The sequence below is a fragment of the Trichechus manatus genome, unplaced genomic scaffold (assembly GCF_000243295.1).
Source record: "Trichechus manatus latirostris isolate Lorelei unplaced genomic scaffold, TriManLat1.0 scaffold00056, whole genome shotgun sequence".
Taxonomy (NCBI): domain Eukaryota; kingdom Metazoa; phylum Chordata; class Mammalia; order Sirenia; family Trichechidae; genus Trichechus; species Trichechus manatus.
Window position 1 is genome coordinate 13608108 of NW_004443992.1, and position 25186 is coordinate 13633293.

The 25186-nt window shown below is 39.0% G+C and overlaps 2 protein-coding genes and 2 non-coding genes across 11 annotated transcripts in view; 3 read left to right on the forward strand and 1 right to left on the reverse strand.

Annotated features, from left to right (window-relative positions):
* The window catches only part of NDUFS1 (NADH:ubiquinone oxidoreductase core subunit S1), a 32283-nt gene extending 16518 nt beyond the window's left edge, over nucleotides 1-15765 (reverse strand). Inside the window, exons 1-8 of one of the 8 annotated variants that reach the window (XM_023733018.1) lie at nucleotides 15570-15765; nucleotides 11441-11505; nucleotides 10806-10879; nucleotides 7697-7804; nucleotides 5158-5234; nucleotides 4411-4492; nucleotides 4189-4319; nucleotides 3535-3720 (exon numbers count right to left, since the gene is read on the reverse strand). In XM_023733018.1, coding sequence (XP_023588786.1) covers nucleotides 3535-3720; nucleotides 4189-4319; nucleotides 4411-4492; nucleotides 5158-5234; nucleotides 7697-7804; nucleotides 10806-10879; nucleotides 11441-11501 — 719 coding nt within the window. In that variant the 5' untranslated portion in view covers nucleotides 11502-11505; nucleotides 15570-15765. The other 7 variants (XM_004378262.3, XM_023733017.1, XM_023733021.1 and 4 more) reach the window with 7 other exon arrangements.
* An 84-nt stretch (nucleotides 15766-15849) lies between these two features.
* Nucleotides 15850-19022, forward strand: EEF1B2 (eukaryotic translation elongation factor 1 beta 2). The gene is made up of 6 exons (XM_023733024.1): nucleotides 15850-16316; nucleotides 16861-16983; nucleotides 17614-17740; nucleotides 18030-18096; nucleotides 18492-18617; nucleotides 18819-19022. The coding sequence occupies exons 1-6, from the start codon at nucleotides 16237-16239 to the stop codon at nucleotides 18971-18973; spliced, it is 678 nt and encodes a 225-aa protein (XP_023588792.1). The 5' UTR covers nucleotides 15850-16236; the 3' UTR covers nucleotides 18974-19022.
* On the forward strand, nucleotides 17871-17949 carry LOC111820931 (small nucleolar RNA SNORD51). Its single transcript, XR_002824438.1, has one exon. It is a non-coding gene; the product is annotated as a small nucleolar RNA SNORD51 (small nucleolar RNA).
* Nucleotides 18243-18375, forward strand: LOC111820932 (small nucleolar RNA SNORA41). Its single transcript, XR_002824439.1, has one exon. It is a non-coding gene; the product is annotated as a small nucleolar RNA SNORA41 (small nucleolar RNA).
* Nucleotides 19023-25186: the final 6164 nt, after the last annotated feature.

Consider the following 25186-nt stretch of genomic DNA (forward strand, 5'->3'; position numbering starts at 1 on the left):
TGACTGGCTACTTACAGTATATTCAATCATGGGAGTGATTACATTAAAACATTGAGAATCATGGCCCAGTCAAGTGGACACACAACCTTAACCATCACAGCTGTAAATCCTATCTCTATGATATTAATGAGATGGGATTAGTGGCAGTTATGTTAATGAGGCAGGACTCAATCTACAAGATTAGATGGTGTCTTAAGCCAATCTCTTTTGAGATATAAAAGAGAGAAGTGAGCAGAGACATGGGGACCTCATACCACCAAGAAACAAGAGCCAGGAGAAAAGCGTGTCCTTTGAACCTGAGGTTCCTGTGCTGAGAAGCTCCTAGTCCAGGGGAAGATTGATGACAACGACCTTCCTCGGGAGCCAACAGAGAAAGCCTTCCACTGGAGCTGACACCCTGAATGCAGACTTCTAGCATACTAGACTTCAAGAAAATAAATCTCTCTTTGTTAAAGCAAAAAAAAAAAAAAGAAAAAATTCTGGGGTTCAAAAGTACAATAACTGAAATAAAAAAATTTACCACAGAGGATCAACAGCAAATCTGAGATAGCAAAAGACAAAACCAGTAAATCTGAAGATTGATCAAGAGAAATTATCCAATGTGAAGAACAGTGAGGAAAAAGATTTAAGAAAAATGAATAGTGCCTCAGAGACCTGTGGGACAACATCAAGTGTACTAACATATGCAATAAAGGAGTCCCAAAAGGAGAGGAAAGGGGCAGAATAAAAAGTTGAAGAAATAATGGCTGAAAACATCTCAAATTTGATGAAAAACTATTAACCTACACATCCACGCTCAGTGAACCTCAGGCAGGAGAAATACAAAGAGATTTGCACGTAGACAGATCATAGTTAAAATACAGAAAGCCAAAAAACGAAAAATCTAACAGCAGCAAGGTATAAATGACATATGACATAGAAGGGAGCATCAATGAGATTAAAGGTTAACTTTTCATCAGAAACAACAAGTCAAAAGGCAGTGGGATGACATATTCAAAGGGATGAAAGAAAAAAAAATCTATCACCCAAGAATTCTATATACAGCAAAACTATTCCTCAAAAATGAAGGCAAAATAAAGACATTCTCATAAATAAAACTACGAGAATTTGTTGCTAACAGAACTGCCTTAAAATAAATTTTAAAGGTAGTCTTTCAGGCTGAAAAGAAACGATAACAGGCAATAACTCAAATCCACAGAAATTAAAACAACTGGAAAAGGTAAATGTGGGTTAACATACAAATCTATATAAATACATTTACGTGTACAGCTGGATATATTATTTGTTTTCTCTAGTACAAATTAAACTTTTTTTTTGAAATAGCAAGTGCATTTATACTTTCTCTTTGTTTTTAAAAATTTTGTTTTAATTGTTGTAGTTTAAATCAAAGTTTACAATTCAAGTTTAGTCTCTCAGACAAAAATTTATACATACATTGTTATGTGACCCTAATCGCTCTCCCTATACTGTGACAGCACACTCCTCCTTTCCACCCCCGACTTCTTGTGTCCATTCAACCAGCTCCGGTCCCTTTTTGCCTTCTCATTTCGCTTCCGGACAGGAGCTGCCCATTTAGTCTCATATATCTACTTGAGCTAAGAAGCACTCTCTTCACGATTATTGTTTTATGTCTTATAGTCCAGTCTAATCTTTCTCTGAATAGTTGGCTTCGGGAATGGTTTCAGTTCTGCGCTAACAGAGGGTCTGGGGGCCGTGCCTTCCAGGGTCCCTCCAGTCTCAGTCAGACCATTAAGTCTGATCTTTTTACTAGAATTTGAGTTCTGCACCCCACTTTTCTCCTGCTCCATCAGGGACTGTTGTTGCATTCTCTGTCACGGTGGTCACTGGTGGTAGCCGGGCACCATCTAGTTCTTCCGGTCTCAGGATGATACACTCTCTGGTTTATGTGGCCCTTTCTGTCTCTTGGGCTAATACTTTCCTTGTGTCTTTGGTGTTCTTCATTCTCCTTTACTCCAGGTGGGTTGGGACCAATTGATGCATCTTAGATGGCCACTCGCTAGCTCTGAAGACCCCAGATGCCACTCACCAAAATGGGATGCAGAACATTTTCTTAATAAGCTTTGTTATGCCAATTGACCTAGATGTCCCTTGAAACCATAGTCCCCAGACCCCTACTTCTGCTACTCTGTTCCTCAAAGTGTTTGGCTGTATTCTGGAAACTTCTTAGCTTTGGTTTAGTCCAGTTGTGCTGACTTCCCCTGTAGTGTGTGCCGTCCTTCCCTTCACCTAAGATAATTCTTGTCTACTATCTAGTTAGTGAATACCCCCTCCCTTCTTCTTCACCCTTGCAACCATCAAAGGATGTTTTCTTCTTTGTTTAAACCTTTTCTTGAATTCTTATAATAGTAGTCTTAAACAATATTTGTCCTTTTGTGACTGACTAAACTCACTCAGTATAATGCCTTACAAATTCCTCTATGCAAATTAAACTGTTTTTTTGAGTTATAAATTTGTTTGTCTTTTTTTAGTGGTAAATTTAGAAGACTAGGTTATTTTATTTTTTTTCATAGCTTAGAAGCTGAAGATGAAGAAAAGCTTTACCCTTCCCCACTAAGCCTAAAGTTACTAAGGTATTAATTATTTTTGAGCAGTCAGCTTTTGGAGGTAAAAATTATTTTTCAGCTATAGAACATTATAATAACATTAAAAGAAAAAGAAAAAAAAAGACACTTCTATTGAAACTTAGCAGTTATTTACTTTCCTCTTCACCCCATCCCACTCTACCTCCCACTTTAAATCCTTTTGATACATAAATAAAACAAAAACAAAAAACCTGTTGCCATAGGGTTTTCTTGGCTGTAATCTTTATGGAAGGAGATTGCCAGGCTTTTCTTCCATAGCATCACTGGGTGGGTTTGAGCCACCAATCTTTAGGTTAGTAGTTGAGTGCAAGCATACATAAATACACAGTTTAAAACCTAGAGTTTGAGATACTCTCACATACTTTGGTGGGAGTTTAAAACTGGAGGGCAATTTGATGATTGTGTTTCAAGAATCTTAAAAATATTCATACCTATTGCATCTACCTATTCCATTTCTTGGTTTAATTTCAAGGAAGACTCAGAGATATATAAAAAGCTTATGAATAGCAACGTTTATCACAGATTTGTAGTGATAAAGAAATAGAAATAAGCTAAATGTCAATAAAAGGGAATTGGTCAAATAAAGTGAAGTATGATGTATCTACATGGTTGAAAACAACATACAATAAGAGGAGGCTATAAGTTAAGAAATCAGGATTACTTTACTTCTTGAAAGAATATATGAATAAAATAATTTTGTGGGTTAAGTACTAGGAAATTAATTTCTAAGAAAACTACAATTTATTTGCACAAGTTCATCCTATGCTTCAGTCTAACTACTAATCTTCCATTTAGAGGATTTTCTATAGAGCAAACATAAAAACTTGGCTAATCCAAACAATCAGAACTCGGGAAGAGAATGACCCTTAAATCTTTTTGATAGTAAGGAATTAAGGACAAATAAACCATCAAAAAATGCAAAGATAAATACCTTGTTTCCCAAGGCCGGGCAGTGAAGGCATAGGGCTTGGAGGTCAGGGCACCTACAGGGCAGATATCAATGATATTCCCAGACAGCTCAGACATGAACATCTTTTCAATGTATGTGCCAACCTGCATATCATTTCCTCTGCCTGTTGTTCCCAAATCATCTACTCCTGCAATCTCACTAGCAAACCTGGAAGATAAAAATGTACTGTCAAGTAGCAGAATCTATCAAAACTACTTCCTTCCCTATTCATGATCATCAAGAGTTAGTGATTTTCAAAACACTAAAAAGACAAGGCTATTTTCAATGGTGAGCAGTCATGAATCAAAAACAATTTAATGTTTGCTTTTTAAAAAACCGAGGTATAATATGCATGCAGAAAGTGCACAAATCATACCTATACAGCTCACTAAGTCAACACAAAATGAATGTTTGCGAATTATTACTTTTAAACCCAACCGAAGTTGGTATTAACTGAAAGTGAACAACTTATTCCATTTTGTTTCTGTAAAAAACATTACAAAAAATCCTTCTCCTACTAAACAAAAGTTGTCATCGCTTCCATTGTTGCTATTCCACCACATTGTGTGAATAAATAAGTGTAAAACTGACTGATATTCCAGAAGGGAAAGAGAGAGAAAGAAAACAAAAGCTTACCTGATGCAGCGAGTACACTGTATACATCTAGTCATAATGGTCTTTACCAATGGCCCAATGTTCTTGTCTTCTACAGCACGTTTCCCCTCTAAAAATCGGCTCCTATCACTTCCAAACATCATGGACTGGTCCTTAAGTAGATTATGAAAGAGTCAACCTAATGCTGCTAATGAAATTAAAACTTGAAACAACCAAAAAAATTTACAAAATTAGACTATGTACCTGCAGATCACATTCACCTCCCTGGTCACAAATAGGACAGTCCAGTGGATGATTTGCTAATAAGAACTCCATCACACCTTCTCTGTATGGAAAATCATAAGATATAAAATGATATAAATTGCTGGTATTCAAACTGATTTACATATAGGCTATTTAAATAATCTTCACAGATGTATGCTCTCTTACATTGTTAGTACTGATTTTACGTTTATTATAAAAAATTCCAATGTTAACCATTATCCTGATAGTCAATCTTGAAATATTTATAGGAGTCTAGAATACAATGTCATTGGAGAATCTAGAAAATTATAACTTTTAACAATACAAAATTATCAAAAATTTCTGAATGGTCCTCAGAAAATATTCACATTAATTCAAAACAAATACACACAAATGCAAACCCCAAACAAGTAAACACAATCAGTTCAATGAAGGATTAAATCACTCTGCCCAGCATTCCACTGCAATATTCTGAGCTCAATAAGCCCCAGGCTCATTGTCTGTCAAAAGTTGAGCAAGTTGCTGAACAAAGGTTTTTACTGCTGATCCCACTCTAGGCTCAATACCACAAACCTCTGACTTGACCTCCTCTACTGTCTGTATTCACTTCCACTGCCCCTAGAAGCCAAGCACACCAATTTCTTCAGAGCTTACTAATGAATTCCTAATCTCTGGGAAGGTCTAAAAGCTGAAATGCACAATTTTCTGCTCTAAGAAAGATCACTGCATGTAGCAATAATAAAGTACCTGGCTTTCCTAGACTTCTCTGAGTTGGTCAGGATATTCCAACCCTTCATTACAGGCATGGCACAAGCAGCTACAACCTGGAATTTCAATGGAAAAATTTATAAGTATTTGCATCCTTTACCTTTAGTTACAAGTAACCCAATATATAAAAACATTAAGTTATAATTTAAAAACAAGCAAAGAATATAGTATTTTTCTAACAGAAGTTCTAAAAATTTTCATTCATATTCATAATATGACAATCTGGCACTTTACATTTGTCATAAGAATAAATAAGAAATCTTACTTCTTAAGTTTATTCTAATATTCCTCTATAAGAAGTTCTGAAACAGAACATCAAATAACTGTACTTTGACTAGCAGGCACTACTGAATTAAAATTCCATAAGTCAAAATGCAATTAAAGTGAAAGCAAAGCATCAAAAACAAAAAAACACTTAGGAATAAATTTAACCAAGGAGGTAAAAGACTTATACACTGAAAACTATAAAACATTGCTGAAAGAAACTGAAGACTCAAATAAATAGAATGACATCTCATTTACGGATCAGAAGACTTAATATTAAGATGTCAAAATTACCCAAACAAATCTACAGGTTCAATGCAATGCCTATCAAAATTGCAAACTTCCTTGCAGAAATGGAAAAGCCAATCCTCAAATTCATATGAAATTGCAAGGGCCCCAAACAGTCAAAACAATATTGAAAAAGAGGGACAAAGCAGGACTCACATTTCCTGATTTCAAAATGTAATACAAAGCTACAGAAATCAAAACACTGTAGTACTCATACAAGAACAGACATATAAACCAATACAATAGAATTGAGAATCCAAAAATAAACCCATATATCTATGGTCAACTGATTTTCAACAAAGGTGCCAAGTCCACTCAATAGGGAAAGAATAGTCTCTTCAGTAAGTGGTGTTGGTGCAACTGGATTTCTACATGCAAAAAAAGAATGAAGCTGGACCCATACATAGCACCATATATGAAAATTAAGTCAATATGGATCAAGGATCTAAAGACAAGAACTAAAACCATAAAACTTTTAGAAGAAAACATAGGGGTAAATCTTTACGACCTTGTTTTTGACAGTGAATTCTTAGATATGACACCAAGAGCATGAACAACAAAGAAAAAAATAGATAACAACGGACTTCATCAAATTGAGAACTTCTGTACATCAAAGGGCTTTTCCAAGAAAGAGACAACCCACAGAATGGGAGGAAATATTTGGTAACCACATATATGACAAGGATTTCATATCCAGAATACTAAATATTAAATTACTCTTTGTATTAAAGAATATTAAAGAACTCATAACTCAATAACAAAAACCAAACCCAATTTAAAAATGGGCAGAGGACTTGAATAGACATTTCTCCAAAGAAGTTCTACAAACGGCCAATAAGCACATGAAAAGATGTTCAACATCATTAGTCATTAAGGAAATGCAAATTAAAACCTCAATGACACACCTACTAGGATGGCTATCATCAAAAATAACGAGTGCTGGCAAGGATGTGGAGAAACTAGAAACCTCATGCATTGCTGGTGCAGTCACTGCGGAAAACAGTTTACTGGTTCCTTAAAAAGCTAAAAATAGAATTACCTTATGACCCAACAATTCCACTCTTAGATTGTACCCAAAAGAACTGAAAGCAGAGACCCAAACAGATACTTGTACACAAATGTTTACAGCAGCATTATTCACAATAGCCAAAAGCTGGAAACAACCCAAGTGCCCAGCAACAAATGAATCGCTATACAAAATGTGGTATATGCATACAATGGACTATTATGCACCCATAAAAGGGAATGAAGTTCTGATATATGCTACAACATGGATGACTCTAGAAGACATGCTATACAAAATAAGCCAGACACAAAAGGATAAATATTATATGATTCCACTTTATGAGATACCTAGAATACGCAAATTCATAGAAAGTAGAATAGAGGTAACCAGGGACTGAGGGAAGAGGGTAATAAGTAGTTACTATTTAATGGGTATAGTTTCTATTTAGGATGATAAAAAAATCTGGAAATAAGATCGTAGTGATGGTTACAAGCATTATAAATGTGGTTAATGTCACTGAAATGTACATTCAAAATAGGCTAAGATGGTAAATTTTATGTATATTTTATAATAAAAAACAAACAAAAAAAATGAAAGCAAACCTCTTTATTGCAATACTTTTTACTAGTGAAAATGGTGCAAGATAAGTAAGCACTTCTAATGTACTACTTGGAAACTCCACATTCTGCTGGTTTGCTATGTATCATTATTTGAAAATACAGACAACTTTAAGAAGACACCTCTAATTTTAAACTACTACAATCATATGACACTTGCATTTATAAAGCACTTTCATCAATGTGTTCCCAGTTTTGAAATGAAGAGAATCAAACAAACAAAAAATATTAAATTTAGAAGTAACCATACAGCACTACAATACTGATTCTAAATAAAGTTGGCTGCAAGATTTAAAATTTTCTACCTTCTACAGCATGGTGTGGAATTTTAGGTATCAAGTACCTTAGGAGCTTTCTCAATTTCAACAAGGCACATCCTGCAGTTTCCAGCAACAGACAATCTTTCATGGTAACAGAATCGAGGGATCTGTATGCCAACCTTTTCACAAGCCTACAAGACAAAGTTAAAAAAAAAAAAAAAAAAATTACATTAGAAGGACCTGACCTACCTCACGCTGGTTCTTGCCCAAAACCAAGGAAAAAATGATGCGACACCCACCTATCTTATCACTCCAATCTATAAATTTCATCCATTTTATTTCAGTCTCTGAAGACATTTCCTTCCTTCTCTGCTCTTGATCCCAACCTCTATCTGCTCTGTAGCTGCTTCTTTAAGGATGCTCAGCATGCTCACACCTTATGCGGAAGAAACTGGATAAAGTACCTTTAGACCAGGCTGAAGTCTTGACTCTCAATATCTGCTTTGAGCCATTGTCCACGGCTTCCCCCACAAACTCTGCCCTGGTGGTTTCATACCTGGAATTCCTCCTTGCCTATCTCTCCTACTTTGGATTAGAGACTCCATTTTACCTGGTCTAGCTGGCTATGATCTAATACTATCTTGAGACACCATATCCTTGGCTCTATACACCTCACCCAGGACTCACTCTCTCACTGTGACTGAAAATCTTCCCAGCTCTTGTTTGCCTAGTGAGGGGTACTAGCGTGTTCTGGGGCCCTGCTCTACCAATTATCACCTCTACCCTCTCCAATGCCAAGAGCCTCTTCCTTCATGTATAATTGTGAATTCCCTCTAGAGTTAGTTCTTTCATTCACAGCCCTCACTCTAAAGCAATCTTATCAAATTTCAATGATTTAACTATTCAGTTAGCACAAACGTATTTAGTACTGCCTATGTGCTAGCTCACCATGAGTTGGAATCAACTCCACAGCGATGGGTTTGCTGTTTTTTTGTTTTGTTTTAGTTTATGTACTAGGTGCAGTGGTATAGTAGTGAACAAGAGAAATACTGTCCTAGCCTTCATACTAGCTCACATTATGACAATCACGTTAAAATCTTTATCTGAAGCCCTGACAGCCCTCTACTTCTCCAAGCTTCAGACTCTTAAGTGGGCACTTGCATGTGTATGCTCTATACAAAAAAAAAAATAACCAAACCCACTGCTGTTGAGTCGATTCCAACTCACAGTGACCCTACAGGACAGAGTAGCACTGCCCCATAGGGTTTCCAAGGCTGTAAATCTTTACAGAAGCAGACTGCCACATCTTTCTCCAGCAGAACGGTTGGTGGGTTCAAACCACCAAACTTTTGGTTAGCAGCTGAGCGCTTTAACCACTGCACCATCAGGGCTCTGTATGCTCCACAGGTAGCTTAAACACAACCTATTTCTTTCCCTTACTACACATCCCCAAATAAGCTAAAAAAGCCAGAAAACCACATAAAATCCTCCACTCTTCATCAATCCCAAAGTCCCATATATATCTCATTCTCCCTTGAATCTGTTCTTCTGTTTCCATCACCATTACCACTATCTTAATTTAGCGCTTTTCATTTCTTGCTCCACTAACATCAGATACTCTTTCCTTGTTCTCTCTCGTGTTGCTATTTTCCAAACCACCATCCTCTACAATCACCGTCACTGTGGCATGTTGCTGCCCTGCTTAAAGAGCCACCCAAACTCTCTATGGGCCAAATTACAAGCTGTTTAGCGCAGCATGTATTGTCTTTCATGACTGGACCTTCCCTACCACAATAACCTTATTTTCTATAATCATCTGCTTATGCCTTATGTTCCACCAGTATTAAACTATTTGAAGCTTTCTAAACATAAGGAGCCCTGGTAGCGCACTGGTTAAGAGCCTGGCTGCGAACCAAAAGGTCAGCAGTTTGAATCCATCAGCCGCTCCTTGCTAACCCTATGGGGCAGTTCTACTCTCTCCTATAGGGTTACTATGAGTCAGAACCGACTTGAGAGCACATAACAACAACAGATACAACAAGCTATTTGCCTTAGCTAATTATTGTTCCATAGGAAATGTACATCCCTCTTTGTCTCCATATGAACTTATTTATCTTTTAAAACCTCCTCAGAGATCACCTGAGATGCCTCTGATATCTCTTTCTACCAGGTACTATCAAGTCAATTCTGACTCATGGCGACCCCATGTCTGTCAGAGCAGAACTGTGTTCCATAGTGTTTTCAATGGCTGATTTTTCAGAAGTAAATTATTAGGCCTTTTCTTCTGAGGTGCCTCTGGGTGTACTCAAACTGCCAACCTTGCAGTTAGCAGCCAAGTGTATTAACTGTTTGCACCACCTAAAATACTGTCTACTATACCTTGAACATATTTTTGGTACATAGTATTATATTGTTTACATGTCTTTGCCTGGCAGATAGTGCTGGAATGAACAAAGAGCATTAAGTTCTGTGATAACCTGCAGATGGAATGAGACATCATTTCTCCATGACTTACTTATTTCTGGAGTAACTGGGAGAAATTAATATTTAAGGCATGAATTCAAGAAAGCACTACCCTCCATTTACCTACTTCGTAGGACACATCAAAAAAATATTGCTAAAAATAAAAAGGCAATATGAACATGAAAAGCATCAAGCAGGCCCACAGTAAAGCTTACTTTTTGTTCATAAATTTAAAACCTATAAACCAAAATACCCAAGCCGGTGCCGTCAAGTCGATTCCAACTCATATCGACCCTATAGGACAGAGCAGAACCGCCCCATAGGGTTTCCAAGGAGTGGCTGGTGGATTCAAACTGCTTACCATTTGGTTAGCAGCCAAGCTCTTTAACCACTGTGCCACCAGGGCTCCAAACTTACCCATAGCAAGTAATAATTCATTTTATGTAACTTCAAATATTTTAATGGGCATTCATTTGGAAGGCAGAAGTAAAAAGAACTGTCAAATTTCACTAAGAATGCCAAAAGCAGATAATTCACTTTGCAATGCCAAGGTTTAAAATTGTACTTACTGTCATATAATTTTGCTACTTACAGTTCTTTTTTGAGCATTTATCAGCAATTCTTGAAAAATTCAGATGTAAATAGTAAATAAACAGTATAAAGAAAATAAATCAGTATTAAAAGCAAACAAATAGAACACACACACAAAAATAAAGAATTGGAACGTACTTGGAGGACGGTAGTTCCCGGTTCCACCATGACAGACTGACCATCCACAAATACTTCAATCAAGTTGCTTGCTGCTGTGGAAGTTGTGCGAACTAACCATCAAAAATATTAAGGTGGGGGAAAAAATTGAGGTGGAAAACAAACTAATAGAGTTGAATTTATTATAGTAGCTTAACAAAATTTAACTGCTTAAAATCTACGAGCTTAAGATTTTTATTTTATACTATTCCCCTCTAGTTCTTTAGTGCAAACTTAAAATACTGAATTAGAAAAAGCTTTTCAATACTGAATATCAAATAGGATATGGCTGTCTACTTTTAATAGTAGTTTCATTTGAAATTTTTAATACCACTTCATGGGAAGACCACTTTTCAAAAGGAGAATGACTGTGCCTTTTCCATTTTCCCACTGATAGGCAGTCCCTACTACTTTCTATTCCCATGATAATTTCTGTAAACTGCTTAACGTAAAGTTGTATTTTGAAAATTATCCTATTCAACTTGCTTTACTTGTTTCTATATTTACTTAAAACTAATTATGGTTTTAGGGTCTTTTAAGAAGCATTCTATAGACCTAGGGATTTACAAAGATATAATGCCTAGTGCCCACAAATGCAGATCTAAAAAAATACTCACCACATCCTTTAGGAGACTTAGCAAGGCCTGCTAAGGCCCTTCTTAAAGGTACCCTTAACATATCACTAAAAATAAAACAAAGAAGAGTTATATTCTTATAAGAGAAAAACTACCAACTTTTTGGTAATATTTCATGTTTTTTTAAAGTATTTTTTTAAAGCACTTTACATATGCTGTCACTGAATACTCACAAGTCTTGATCTTTCCCTCAAATTCTATGTATGAAAAATCTAGACAGTCTCTGAGAGATTAACTAACTTGTACAATGTCAAGGAACTAAAAAGGAGCAGTGAGTGTATAAACTTGGGCCTTCTAATTCTAAGTGAGGGTCAGTTTTATTGTTTTGTTTTAACTATAAAGAAACAATCAAACTTAAACACTACTATATAGTAAAATAGTGGCCCCCAAGTGGTGCAAATGGTTAAGAGCTAGACTACTAACCAAAAGACTGGCGTTTCAAACCCATACAGATGCGCCTTGGAAGACAGTCCTGGAGACCTGCTTCCAAAAGGTGACAGCCTTGAAAGCCCTATAGAGGCTTCTGCATACTTCTGTCACCATGAGTTGGAATCAACTCAATGGTAAACAACAACATATAGTAAAATAAACTCCAAGAATAGTCTTGAGTTTATCATTTTATGTAAAATGAAGCCTACCTTTTTGCCTTCATTTCCTGCCAATATGCATTCTACCATTCTATGTTGTATGTACTAAATGCTCCTTAGACATTCTGAGACAGCTGACAAGCCCAAGCCTTTGAGGCTTCTTGAGCGCTATTCTCGCTAGTACAGCTGAGTAGTACATTTATCTTACAGATTTGCAATGATCTGTTTATGCTATTTCTACCCTCACTGTATTACGGACTTCCTGAAACTATCTTCAGTACCTATCCCCAAGCCTGGCACACAGTAAGCTCTAAAACAGTGGTTCTCAACCAGGGATAATTGTGCCCCCAAGAGACATTGTTGGTTGTCACAGCTTGAGGGAAGCTACTGGCATCTGGTGGATAGAAGCCAGGATGCTGCCAAACAGCCTACAATGCACAGGACAGTCCCCCACAACACAGAATTATCCAGACCAAACTGTCAATAGAGTTGAAGCAGAAAAACTGTGTTAAAAGGTTTGCCGAATTATTGAAATAAATGGGAGTAGATTAAATAAAGAACATGATAAATAAAGATACACATAAGCAAAAAAAAAAAAAGTTACCTGAACTTTTAAGTTTTTTGTCTGCTTATTGACCATATGGGCTAAGCATCGAAAATGATAATTTTTCATTTGGAACTTTTTAAAAGGCATTTAAAATGCAAATTATGTGATGACTAAAATGTATCAACATGAAGTACTTCCAACAGTAAAGGGAGAGCAAAATAGTATGTAAATTTTAAACACAAAGCTTTGTATTTCTACCAGAGATTATATAAAATGGGAAATTTCATTAATTCAGACTTCACAAATTATATTAATTCAGAATATGTAATACTAAATTTATAGACACTGAGCATGTCATCAACTAGTAAATGATTTTTGGCAAACCAGAGCTTCTTTATCTATAAAGCAGGAGGAAAACAATACTTTCTAGACATAAGTGTTATTATAACCAAAACCAAACCAGTTGCTGTCGAGTCAATTCCAACTCAGAGCGACCCTACAGGACACAGCAGAACTGCCCCACAGGGTTTCCAAGGAGCAGCTGGTGGATTTGAACTGCCGACCTTTTGGTTAGCAGCCGAGCTTTTAACTACTGTGTCACCAAGACTCCTTGTGTGTTATTATAGGAGCTCAGTAAATGTCAGTTAAAGCTAAATTCAATTTAGGCAGTACTGGGCATCAAAGGGAGCCCTGGTGGTGCAGTGGTTAACAGCTCAGCTGCTAATCAAAAAGTCGGCAGTTTGCATTCAAGGAAGCCAGCATAACCCTGATACCAAAACCAGGTAAAGACACCACAAAAAAAGAAAATTACAGACCAATATCCCTCATGAACATTGACGCAAAAATCCTCAACAAAATTCTAGCCAATAGAATTCAGCAACATATCAAAAAAATAATTCACCATGATCAAGTGCTATTTGTACCAGGTATGCAGGGATGGCTCAACATTAGAAAAACAATCAATGTAATCCATCACATAAATAAAACAAAAGACAAGAACCACATGATCTTATCAATCGATGCAGAAAAGGCATTTGACAAAGTCTAAGACCCATTCATGACTAAAACTCTCAACAAAATAGGAATAGAAGGGAAATTCCTCAATATCATTAAGGGCATTTACACAAAGCCAAGAGCCAACATCATCCTAAATGGAGAGACTTTGAAAGCATTCCCCTTGAGAACAGGAAACAGACAAGGATGCCCTTTATCACCACTCTTGTTCAACACTGTGCTGGAGGTCCTAGCCGGAGCAATTAGGCTAGAAAAAGAAATAAAGGGCATCCAAATTGGTAGGGAAGAAGTCAAAGTATCTCTATTTGCAGATGATATGATCTTATACACAGAAAACCCCAAAGAATCCACAAGAAAACTACTGGAACTAATAGAAGATTCCAGCAAAGTTTCAGGACACAAGATAAACATACAAAAATTAGTTGGATTCCTTTACACCAACAAAGAGAACCTCGAAGAGGAAATCACCAAATCTATACCATTTACAATAGCCCCCAAGAAGATACTTAGGAATAAATCTAACCAGAGACGAAAAGTAGAAAACACTACTGCAAGAAACCAAAAGAGACCTGGGTAAGTGGAAAAACATACCTTGCTCATGGATAGGTAGCCTCAACATTGTGAAAATGTCAATTCTACCCAAAGCCATCTACAGATACAATGCAATCCCGATCCAAATTCCACTGGCATTTTTTAATGAGATGGAGAAACAAATCACCAACTTCATATGGAAAGGAATTAGACTGAATATTTTTCAGTGTGGGTAGGGATTATACTATGGAGTGTTCACCACAATGTGTCCTGCATATATCCACTTCTCTTCCTCCATGCTACCACTCCACTGCAAGCCACCATCACCCCCTGCCTGGACTATTACTTGCCTGGAGTTTCTTAATAGGTGTCCAGGCTTCCACACTGGCCCTACAGCTCCTCCCCTCTTCGCACTTCTGACAGAAATCTAAGAGAACTCAGATCTTTCTGGGCCTTCATTCTTCAAGTCTTGGCTTAAAAACCATTCCTAAGGGAGACTTTCCTTGATTAGCCTATCCAAAATTTCATGACTACTCCCCAGTCATACTACCTCATTTTAGTTTTCTTCATGGACTCATTTCTGGCTTATAGTAGACGTTCAATAACTATTTGCTAAATGAATTCTGTCTCTGATCTCTGCCCGTAATTTAGAGACCACTTTCCTGGATAAGCGTACACGCTCTGGCAGGCTAATACAATTGCCGCACAACGTGATGGGGAAGAAGAACACTGCAAACAACGAACTTGATGTTGATTCACCAGCAACAGTTCCCATTACACTTTCTATACTCTCAGTTTGTTTTTGTACAGTTGTGTCTGATCCACGATCTTACAGTACATGCATTAGAACCCAAAAACTTTTAAATAACAGCTTTGTTACTCGCGGAGCGACCCTGAACTAACTTTTTAAATTTCCCCTTCCTCAGTTTCCCCATCAAAGGAATAAACAATACTACCCAACGCAATAATCAATGGACAAAACAAAATCTAAAAACAATCAGAGGCGTGAGCGGTTGCTAAGGCAATGGCAGTCAAATAATGAAGTACCGGTACGCGGGTATTTTGGGGGAAACGTTCACGCTTTCGGCCTGTCACTTGACACAGCTGTCCTCTCTCGGTGAACAAAACGGCCTCCTTCCCTGAGAGGGGACTGTGTCCTGCATTTCCCCTGCAGATGAAAGGTCACCCACAAGCCTGCATTCAGGTCAGCGCTCCCTAGGGCTCCTCCTCCTCCTTTCTGCTCTATTAGATCAGAAACCGTGGCTAACAGTCCCCACCTGCCCGCTCCCGGGGGCTCCCGACGCGGTGGGGCGGGACGAGGCGCCCAGTCAAGGACAAGAGAATTTGCCACCTGGGCCGAAAAAAACAGTCGCGCCAAGAAACAAACCCGTGGCCAAGATACTTCAGCCTTCCCACAGAAACGCAGTCTCACCTTCTCTCAGGAGCCGCCGACGCTGCTCTGCTCAATGTTTGGATTACACCGACCCCCTTAGAGGCCGGTCACTCATTCAATATGGCGGCTCCGGCTAACTTCGTCCGCCGGGCTTGGTGAACGGAGAGTCGGAAGGGACTAAAAGCCCCAGATACGACAAATTCCCGCCGAGGTTGAGCTCGGCAATTTCCGTCAATCCGACGCGGGGCGGGAGGAAAGTGGATCGGCGGGGAAGAGGCGAGGGTTGTTGGGGGACGGCTTGAATCCGCAGTTCCGCCGGAAGCGGCCGAGAGGCCCCGAGTCCCAGAGTGTTCGGTAATCTCCGTCGTCTCAAGGGGCGGTTCCCATCGTCTTCGGGAGCCCTGGAAGTACAGATTTAAGAAATGACCCTTTTTATTAATTTATTTCCAAACACAAGAAAAACCCGCGGATTGTTTGTTAGCCATTTAATTTAGAGCCCCAATTTTTATGTTGAGGAATGAGAACGGTAACGTACTTTGACCTTTAACCTTCGGCCGGGTGAGGTGAAGGGAAACGCCTCCGTCTCTATATAAGGAGTTTTCCGGCCTTTCGTGGCTTTTTTTTTCCCCCCTCTCAGCGCGCGTCGCCGTTTGCCTGCGCTCCTCTTTTCCTCAGCCGCCGCTTAGCTCCCGATACAGCCGACATCATGGGCTTCGGAGACCTGAAAACCCCCGCTGGCCTCCAGGTGCTCAACGATTACCTGGCCGACAAGAGCTACATCGAGGGGTGAGCAAACGGGCGGAGACGGGGCGGCGAGGGAGCGTGTGCGGGTCTGTGTCCGGCAGAGACCACGTGGGTCCTGTCGCGGGGGAAGGAGGCCTGGCCGCGGGCCTCTAGAGGGGGCGCGGAAAGCGCCGGTTTCTGGCTCCAAAGTCCGCCATGCCATTCGAGGCCGGCCTCAAGGGACGGGGTTGCGGGGAAATGGAATCTAAAAGAAATTTTTTTTTTCCCCTTGCTATACTCAACCGAATTTTTCCGCGTTTTTGCACGTTTAATAAATGTTAGCCTGTATAGATGGAGCTGTCGTTAGAAATTGCAGTCCTTGAGTTCTTTTCTAAGTAGCAGACATTGCTCAGGGTGGCATGGTGACCCAAACAGGTGGTTCCTGCTCTTAAGGAGCTTATTAAAAAAACCTAAGCAGCTTAGATAGCCAGGTAATAATGGACAAGTTCCCACTAATTAGTTTGAATGTAACTTTTGTCATTTATTTGCTGGTGTATGGCTTTTTTTTTTTGAAAGGCACGTGTAATTATTTTTCTGTCATCGGCAGGTATGTGCCATCACAAGCAGACGTGGCAGTATTTGAAGCAGTCTCCAGCCCACCACCTGCGGACTTGTATCATGCCCTGCGTTGGTATAATCACATCAAGTCTTATGAAAAGGAAAAGGCCAGGTAAAATTTCTTGGTGTTTAGAAGACTAGAATACTTTCTAAACTTAAAATCAGGGTTTTCGCATGACAAAATTGGACCCAGACTACTTTAGTTTTGTTGGGATATTGTAAGCTTAAATTTATTTGTGACTTTAGAAGGCCAAAGAGACTGAAGTCCTCCATTTTTTCACAGAACAGGTAGAACATGGACAACAGCAGTTCAACTTTTCCCCACACTGCCCTGCCAAGGTGCCTCGACCCTGACCTAGGGGGGCCACCTCTGGGGTGAGAGGGTGGCTCATTCATTCAGTCCTTGGCCATTCTTCTGAAACTGCCAACAAGGGTGGAAGTTTGGGGAAGTGGACTCCAGTTCACTAAGAATGGAAATGAGCATACTTAATGAAATCTCAAACAGAAATGTTCATACTGAAAGAGTAAATCATAGTGAGTATTGACTAATGTCTCACATGGTACTAATGTTTGTTGGGTGAGGAGTTGAACGTGTAAAAGTGTTTACCTGGGAGTGTGCTAAAGGGTAAATTTTAGTACAGAAGGGGTCTATTGATAAATAGTGATGAAGACAAGATCACTTGTGTTTGGAGAAGGACGTTATCCCATCCTAATAGTAGCTGAATTTGAATTTTTTATCAAGCCTGCCAGGAGTGAAGAAAGCTTTGGGCAAGTATGGCCCTGCTAATGTGGAAGACACCACAGGAAGTGGAGCTACAGATAGTAAAGATGATGATGACATTGATCTCTTTGGATCTGATGATGAGGAGGTATGACATCTTTATATAAGAGCATAAATTGATAGGTAACATATCATTGTGCTTAAGCACTGGCTTTGTAGCCAAATTGCCTTGATTCAGATTCAGGCTATGCCACTTAACTGTCTTTTAAGACTTCTTACTGGTTACATGATGAATAAAATCAAATCACCATCTTTCGGCTGAGCTCGTGATGGATTTGCTTTTTTCTGATAAAGCTGGTTCTGTTTCTTGTGATGACCCCACTAGTTTTCAGCGGGCGAACAACTAGCTTTTTGAAATACTGCATTTTTCTCTACAGGAAAGTGAAGAAGCGAAGAGGCTAAGAGAAGAACGCCTTGCACAGTATGAGTCAAAGAAAGCCAAAAGTAGGTCATTTTATGATTTGTGTTGATTGTACTTTATTAACTTCATAATGATGATAGGAGGAATCTTTCTAAGCTTGACTCCAGAGTACTTTTCTCTACATTCATTGAATAGATCGGTGTTTAAAAATCTTCCTTTCTCCTAAAACTTCCACAGCTACTGGTCTGCAGCTGTCTTCATGGTAGCAGTTGTGGCATTCCTCTGTGGGAAAGAAACTGTTACATGATTCAGCACCTCTTTCTTAGCAAAACAGAAAGTGGGCATATGTGTGACAGACAAGATGCTTGTTTGGCTATGGAGATGGTCCATTTCAAAACATTGATATTTGATATTAAGTGTTGCACTAGAGTGAAAGAATATGATTATTTGATTAATGCTGTTTCTTGTACTTTTTTAGAACCTGCACTTGTTGCCAAGTCTTCCATCTTACTAGATGTGAAACCTTGGGATGATGAGACAGACATGGCAAAATTGGAAGAGTGTGTTAGAAGCATTCAAGCAGATGGCTTGGTCTGGGGCTCTTGTGAGTTTACTCTTTGCTTTTGGGCATCTGGAATTTGTGTATGGTTTCAACCTTTGCCAATCAGTGACTTTTGTAACTAGTTTTTTGTGTGTGGTGAAATACATATAACAAAACATAAGTGGGAAAATAACAGTATTTGTCCTTTTGTGTCTGACTTGACCTTGCTCATGTAACCTTTTTTTTTTTAAATTCTCTTTTTAGCTAAGCTAGTTCCGGTGGGATACGGAATTAAAAAACTTCAAATACAGTGTGTAGTTGAAGATGATAAAGTTGGTACAGATATGCTGGAGGAAAAGATAACTGCTTTTGAAGACTATGTGCAGTCTATGGATGTGGCTGCTTTCAACAAGATCTAAAATCCATCCTGGATCATTGCACTTAAATAAAAGCTTAAATGACAACCAACCCCTTGGCTCTTGAGTCTATTAAGTAGGGTAGAGTATTTTCCTTTTGAGGAAAGGAACTCGTTAAGTAAGATTCAGAAATGATTTAAATTTGGCTAAGCATTCTTTTAGACATTTAGCCAAAAAGGAAGTTATTAAAAATACTGTGACTACAGGTGGGTGTTTAATAGATTTTTATAAATAATAAAAACACTCAATTTTAGTGCATTTTTGTATGAAGGAGTTATACCCATTAGTGATGCCCTCAGAAATGCATGATACCAGTTTTACCACAGTATTAATACCCATTAAAAAACCCATTGCCTTCGAGTTGATTCTGACTCATAGCAAACCTTATAGGACAGTAGAACTGCCCCCATAAGGTTTTCGAGAAGCAAGTGGTGGATTTGAAGTGCCAACATTTTTTGTTAGCAGCCAAGCTCTTAAATACTGTGCCACCAGGCTTCCTATGTACACACAGCACACCATAAATAATACTGGGTGCGTTTGGAACTGAGGTGAGGGAATTAAGTGAGCAAGGACTAGGCCTGTATTTTTAGTTAAGTAGCAAATGGTTTAATGACTGACTTGATGTAGTTTGTAACCCAGCATCTTAAAGTTGGGTCAGTTGTATTTTAAAAAATTCCATAATTGCAAGTCCCACTAAATACTAAATGCTATGAGGTGGGACACAATGCAACTGGGGGACACCTGTTCCAAAGGAAGGAAGTCAAGTTGGAAAGCTTCCCAGAATTCGTCATGAATTGTCTGCAATGCAGATGTTGCATCACCGTCAAGAGAGAACACGTTTTAAAGCCCATATTGGCAATGTGATTGGGAGTAGCGTTACGTGCTAGAAAAGTTATAATTGATTGGTTTCCAGGCTGTGATTTATGTGCGTGTGGAGGTGGGGACAAGATGTGAGATACTGGATTTAAAACTGATTGAACCTATATTTGAGGGAACTTCAATACTGAGGTAGTCCTGCAGGTAAATGTTCTGGGATGAGGCTGTATGTTTAGTCAAGTGATAAGTCAATTATTGGAAACAGCTGTATCTTAACAGTTAATTTTGGGTATATATAAGATTTTCTTTTACAGTAGTATTTTTCTTTAAAAATGGAGATTTTAAAGTTTCTACCAAATGGGAAAAAAAAAAAAAAAAAAAACCCACTGCCCCGTAGGGTTTCCAAGGTGCGGCTGGTGGATTCAAACATGCTGATCTTTTGGTTAGCATCTGAGCTCCTAACCACTGCACCATCTTATTTTGTAGATATGCGCCAAAGAGAGTAAATGATTTATTTTAGGTCATTTCATACCAAGGCAGTGCTGTTTCTTACCTCTCTGATTTTCTTTAACACTATTGTGGCTGCCTTAAGTGCAGGAATTTGTTTAAATTCTCAAGAAAATTTAATCAGACATGTAGGTATGGAATTAAGTAAAACCCGTCTTCACTAAGCAATGTTTACTACAACAGACCCATTCTAAAATCACCAAAGAAATTTTCATGTCACTATCATAAGAGCCAGTGGAGGGCAGCACTTCATTTCTAAAGAACCAGAGATCCTGGGACACTGGAAATAGCAGACTACCACATTGTACAAACTGCTGTGAAAAAATAGAATCTTAGTAACTAGTGAGTAACCTAAGCAGTCGTTGACATATAAAGGAGATTGAGCACCAACTAATTTGACCAAAATGTTTTTAAGTATTAACAAAAATTGCTAGTGATAAAAAACTAGTGATTAAAAATTTGTTTTTTTAAAAAAAGGCATTCAAATCTTGTGATAGTCAGTTTGGAGCCCTGGTGGTTCAGTGGTCATGTGTTCGGCTGCTAACTAAAAGGTCAGAAATTCAAATCCACCAACCGCTCCTTGGAAACCCTATGGGGCAGTTCTACTCCATACTATAAGGTCCTTATGAGTCGGAATCAACTCAACGGCAACGGCTTTTTTTTTTTTTAATGGTCAATTCAAGTCACAGATATAAACTTATAAGCAGTGAAGCTTACAACTGAAATCTTGATTGCACAGCCTTGAATAATACATAGTTTAATTTCATTTTTAAAAATAGATAATGTTAAGATAATTAGAAGTTCAACGGTATACAGTGAAGTCTCCCCTGTCCCTAGGCCTCCCGTTCACCTCCATGAAAGCAACCAGTGTTACCAGGTTCTTAGATCTTTCCAGAACTCTAAGCATACGCATAGACTTAATAGTACTAGCATTCAACACAACTGTTCTACACCTTGCATTTTTCATTATATCTATCTAAGTAATAAATCTCAGGTATTCCATACAACTACATAAAGAATTTGCTTATTTTTTTTTACCAATTGCATAATCCATTGTCCCATAATTTATTTAACCGGTCGCCTATTGATTGGATCTTTAGCTCTCAATTTTTTCCTATTATGAGCAATGCTGTAGTGGAAAACCTTGAAGATAGTCATTTGCATGTAAGCCAGTATACAACTGAACTGTTTTTAACCCAGTGGGTTCAGAAGAAATAAACAATAACAAAAACCTATTGCTGTCAAGCTGATTCTGTCTCATAGCAACCTATGGGACAGAGTAGAACTGCCCCATATGCTTTCCAAGGAGCTGCTGGTGGATTTGAACTGCCGACCTTTTGGTTAGCAGCCATATCTAACCACTGCACCACCAGGGCTCCAATACATAGATGGTGCCAGGTTACTACCACCGACTGCTCTGACAGGGATCACAATAGAGGGTCCTGGACAGAGCTGGAGAAAAATGTAGAACAAAGTTCTAAACCACAAAAAAACATCAGACTTACTGGCCTGACAGAGACTGGAGAAACCCCGAGAGTATGGCCACCTGGACACCCTTTTAGCTCAGTAATGAAGTCATTCCTGAGGTTTGCCCTTCATCTAAAGACTAGACAGGCCCATAAAACGAGACTAAAGGGGCACACCAGCCCAGGGGCAAGGATGAGAAGGCAGGAGGGGACAGGAAAGCTGATAATAGGGAATCCAAGGTTGAGAAGGGAGAGTGTTAACATGTTGTGTACTAACTGTGTAATAAGAAGGTAGTTTGTTCTGTAAACCTTCATCCAAAGCACAATAAAAAAAAAAGAAAAAAAAACCTGATTCATTCAGTATCACTTTGTTAGATGCTGTAAAGGATACAAAAGAAGAGTTAAGAAAATAACTACAGGGAGGCAGTTCGAACACATAAAAAATTGCTGAGAATAAAAGTCACCGTGATTTAGCAAGTACACCCCAAGTGTATGAAACTGTGTTTTTGACAGAATTGGGACTTAGGCCAGATGGACCTTAATTACTACTTTGGAAGAACAGAGATAGTTCCAGGAGGGTGTGAAAGGCAGAATGACAAAGGCAGGAATGAGAAAAGTGATTTGGGATGCAATTAGGCCAATTTGGCTGGATTTTTGCAGTGTTCATTTGGGATTGATAGGGTGAGGCCAGCTTGTAGAGGCATTTGAATTACAGACTGGCTCAGGAATTTGGACCTCCTTTTGTGAGGGCAATGAGGTTTCCAAACCAGAGATTGACAAAATTAAGGCAGAGTTTTAATCTGTTGATGGTGTGAAAGGAAGCAGGGAAATCAAGAGTCTATTATAATTCAGCATAAATTGTGGCATATGTACTCAAGGAGATATTCTGTAAACTTAATCTAAGTACTTAAGACAGTTTCATGGAGACTATAGCAACACTGAAAAAGTCTGATTTTTCATGAATACTATTGACTATCACTATGAAAGATAGGCTTATGAACAAAGACACAAATATGTAAAGAATTGCATTATCATCACCATTTACAGACAAGGAAACTGAACTCTGAAAGATAACTTTAGAGAGGGAGAACGCAAACCCCGGTCTCTGTATTACAGATCAGATAAAGTGTTGGCAGTAGACTTGGGAAGGTTCTTCATCTTTGCATTTAGGTAGTGTTATACTACTTCATCAGTGTAACCCTAGCTTCACACTCCCAACCAGGGAGGGTGGGAAGATAACAGCACATAGAAGTAAATTTAAAATGGAAATTGAGACTGATAGACATCCTCTTACTGCCTGTTTTATAGGACTATAATAGTTGTATTTAGAAAATAGCCCTGATGAGGGTCTATCGTTTAGAATGTCATTGTCAGGCCTGAACAGCTTTCAGTAAAGTAAAAATCAAATGAAAATGAGTCCGTAGACTTCCAAATATACATCCTAAAAAGAACAGTCCTGGACTTCTGGCAACATGGTGCTCTAGGCAGAGGCACCACGCCGTCCCTCCACAGCAAAGATCTGAAAAACTAAGCCAAACAGAGAGAAAAGCAATCCTGAAACCCTAAAACATCAAATGAAGAGATGAAGAACTCAGCCAAGCACCAAATGGACTGAGAAAACTGACAGAGAATGGAGAACGAGGAGAGGTTCACACAGAGGTCCCCTATCAGCTAACGCAATGTGGATCCACCATCTTGGACTCCTATCAGAGACCAGCAAATAGGGGGTACAAGAAAGCAGCTTCACAGAGCTTCCAGCAGGAGACAGAACAACTGGTAATAGGCGATATATGCTTTCCCACCCCCCACGCTTCTTCACCCCTCAGCCTCCTCTGCTTCCCGAGGCCACAGTCTCTTGGCTGGGAAGCACCGGCTGCTTGGATTTCCCCCGCCAGCACTGACCGACTCCCTGAGTGCCATTTGTTGGCTGCTGGTGTTGCTTTTGTCTGCATCTTTTGATTACTTCCTTACCTCTCATCACCTCCCCCTCCCTTCACTCAAATACTTGGCTCCATGTGCCATCTTTGCTTCTTCCTGGGGGGCTGCAGAGCTCCGTTCGAGTGTGGAACTGCTTCCTGGTCTGGGCTGCCATGCTGGTGGGATCCTGGGGCTTTTGTTTGTTTTGAATTGTTTGTTTGTTTTCTTTTCCTTTTCTCGAGTTGGGAGCCTGTTCTGGCCAAGCAGTGCTACCCGGCTCGGGACCTACCCCCACAGCTTGCGCAGACCGCAGAGGGATCCCTGAGTGCATTTCTCTTTTTTTCGTGTTTTTTTTTTTCTTTCTGGTTTTTGGGGGTTTTCTTGTTCCTTTTTTTTTTAATTTGTTTTGTTTTCTTTTTCCTCTTTATCCCTTTTTGTCTTTCTTCATTACTCAGTCTCATCTCTCTATACCTTCCTTCTCTTCCTGTCCCCTAAATACCTGGTGCTTAATTCCTCCATGCCTTCTAGCCAGGCTGTACTGCAACAACTGGGGACAACTTCCCCAGACTTCATACTGCACCAGTGGGATACCTGGGAGCTTTGCTGTTCTTTTTTCTTTCTAATTTTTATTTATTCTTTTTTTCTTTTTTTTTCTTCTTCTTCCCCTTTTTGTTTTTCTCCATCTCACAGTCTCTCATCTCTCCACTCCAATGGCAAGCTCCCCTAGAACTCTTTTTTTGTTTGTTGGTATGTTTTTGGCTCCTGTTCCTCTCTCCTCTCTCCCATACCCATCTTAGCTCCACACATCACAATCTCCCCCCTCCATCCTGCCTACCTGCATGGTGTGCTTAACATCACACCACCAAGCAGCAAAGGCACAGCCTACTGGAATCTGCCCTGCACGGATTACTGACCTGCCCTGGTGGCTGTAGTAAGTGACACAAACAACCCATCCCAGCAACTCCTCTTCAGCTAGACCTGCCCTGCTGTACCATAACTGAGCGACTGACACTGCCAATTGGAGAAGGAGGCGAAAAGTATCACTCCCACAGGCGAGCAAACAACAGAGAACACACAGCCCACCTGCTTAGACATAGCCAAATTAAAAACAACAACAACAAAAAGGATGAAACAAACAAATCTATAATCAATAAACGAGAAAAATAACTACTAAATGACCCGAAGACAGCAGACAATATCAAAACATTTACAAAAACAGGACAGGATGGTTCCAATAGGCATTCAAAATAAAACACCAGATGCCTTTCCAGTAGAAGAAAAGGCACTAGAACTACCTGATAGGGAATTCAAATCTCTAATACTCAGAATTATCTAAGAGTTGAAGCAAAGAGCAGACAAAAATGCAGAAAAAATAGACAAATACATGGAAAATACAGACAAAAAAATGGAGGAATTCAGGAAAATAATGCAGGAACAAAATGCCAAAACAAATTCACAACTAGAAATTATACAAAAACAATAATTAGAAATCCAAAAGATAAACAACAAG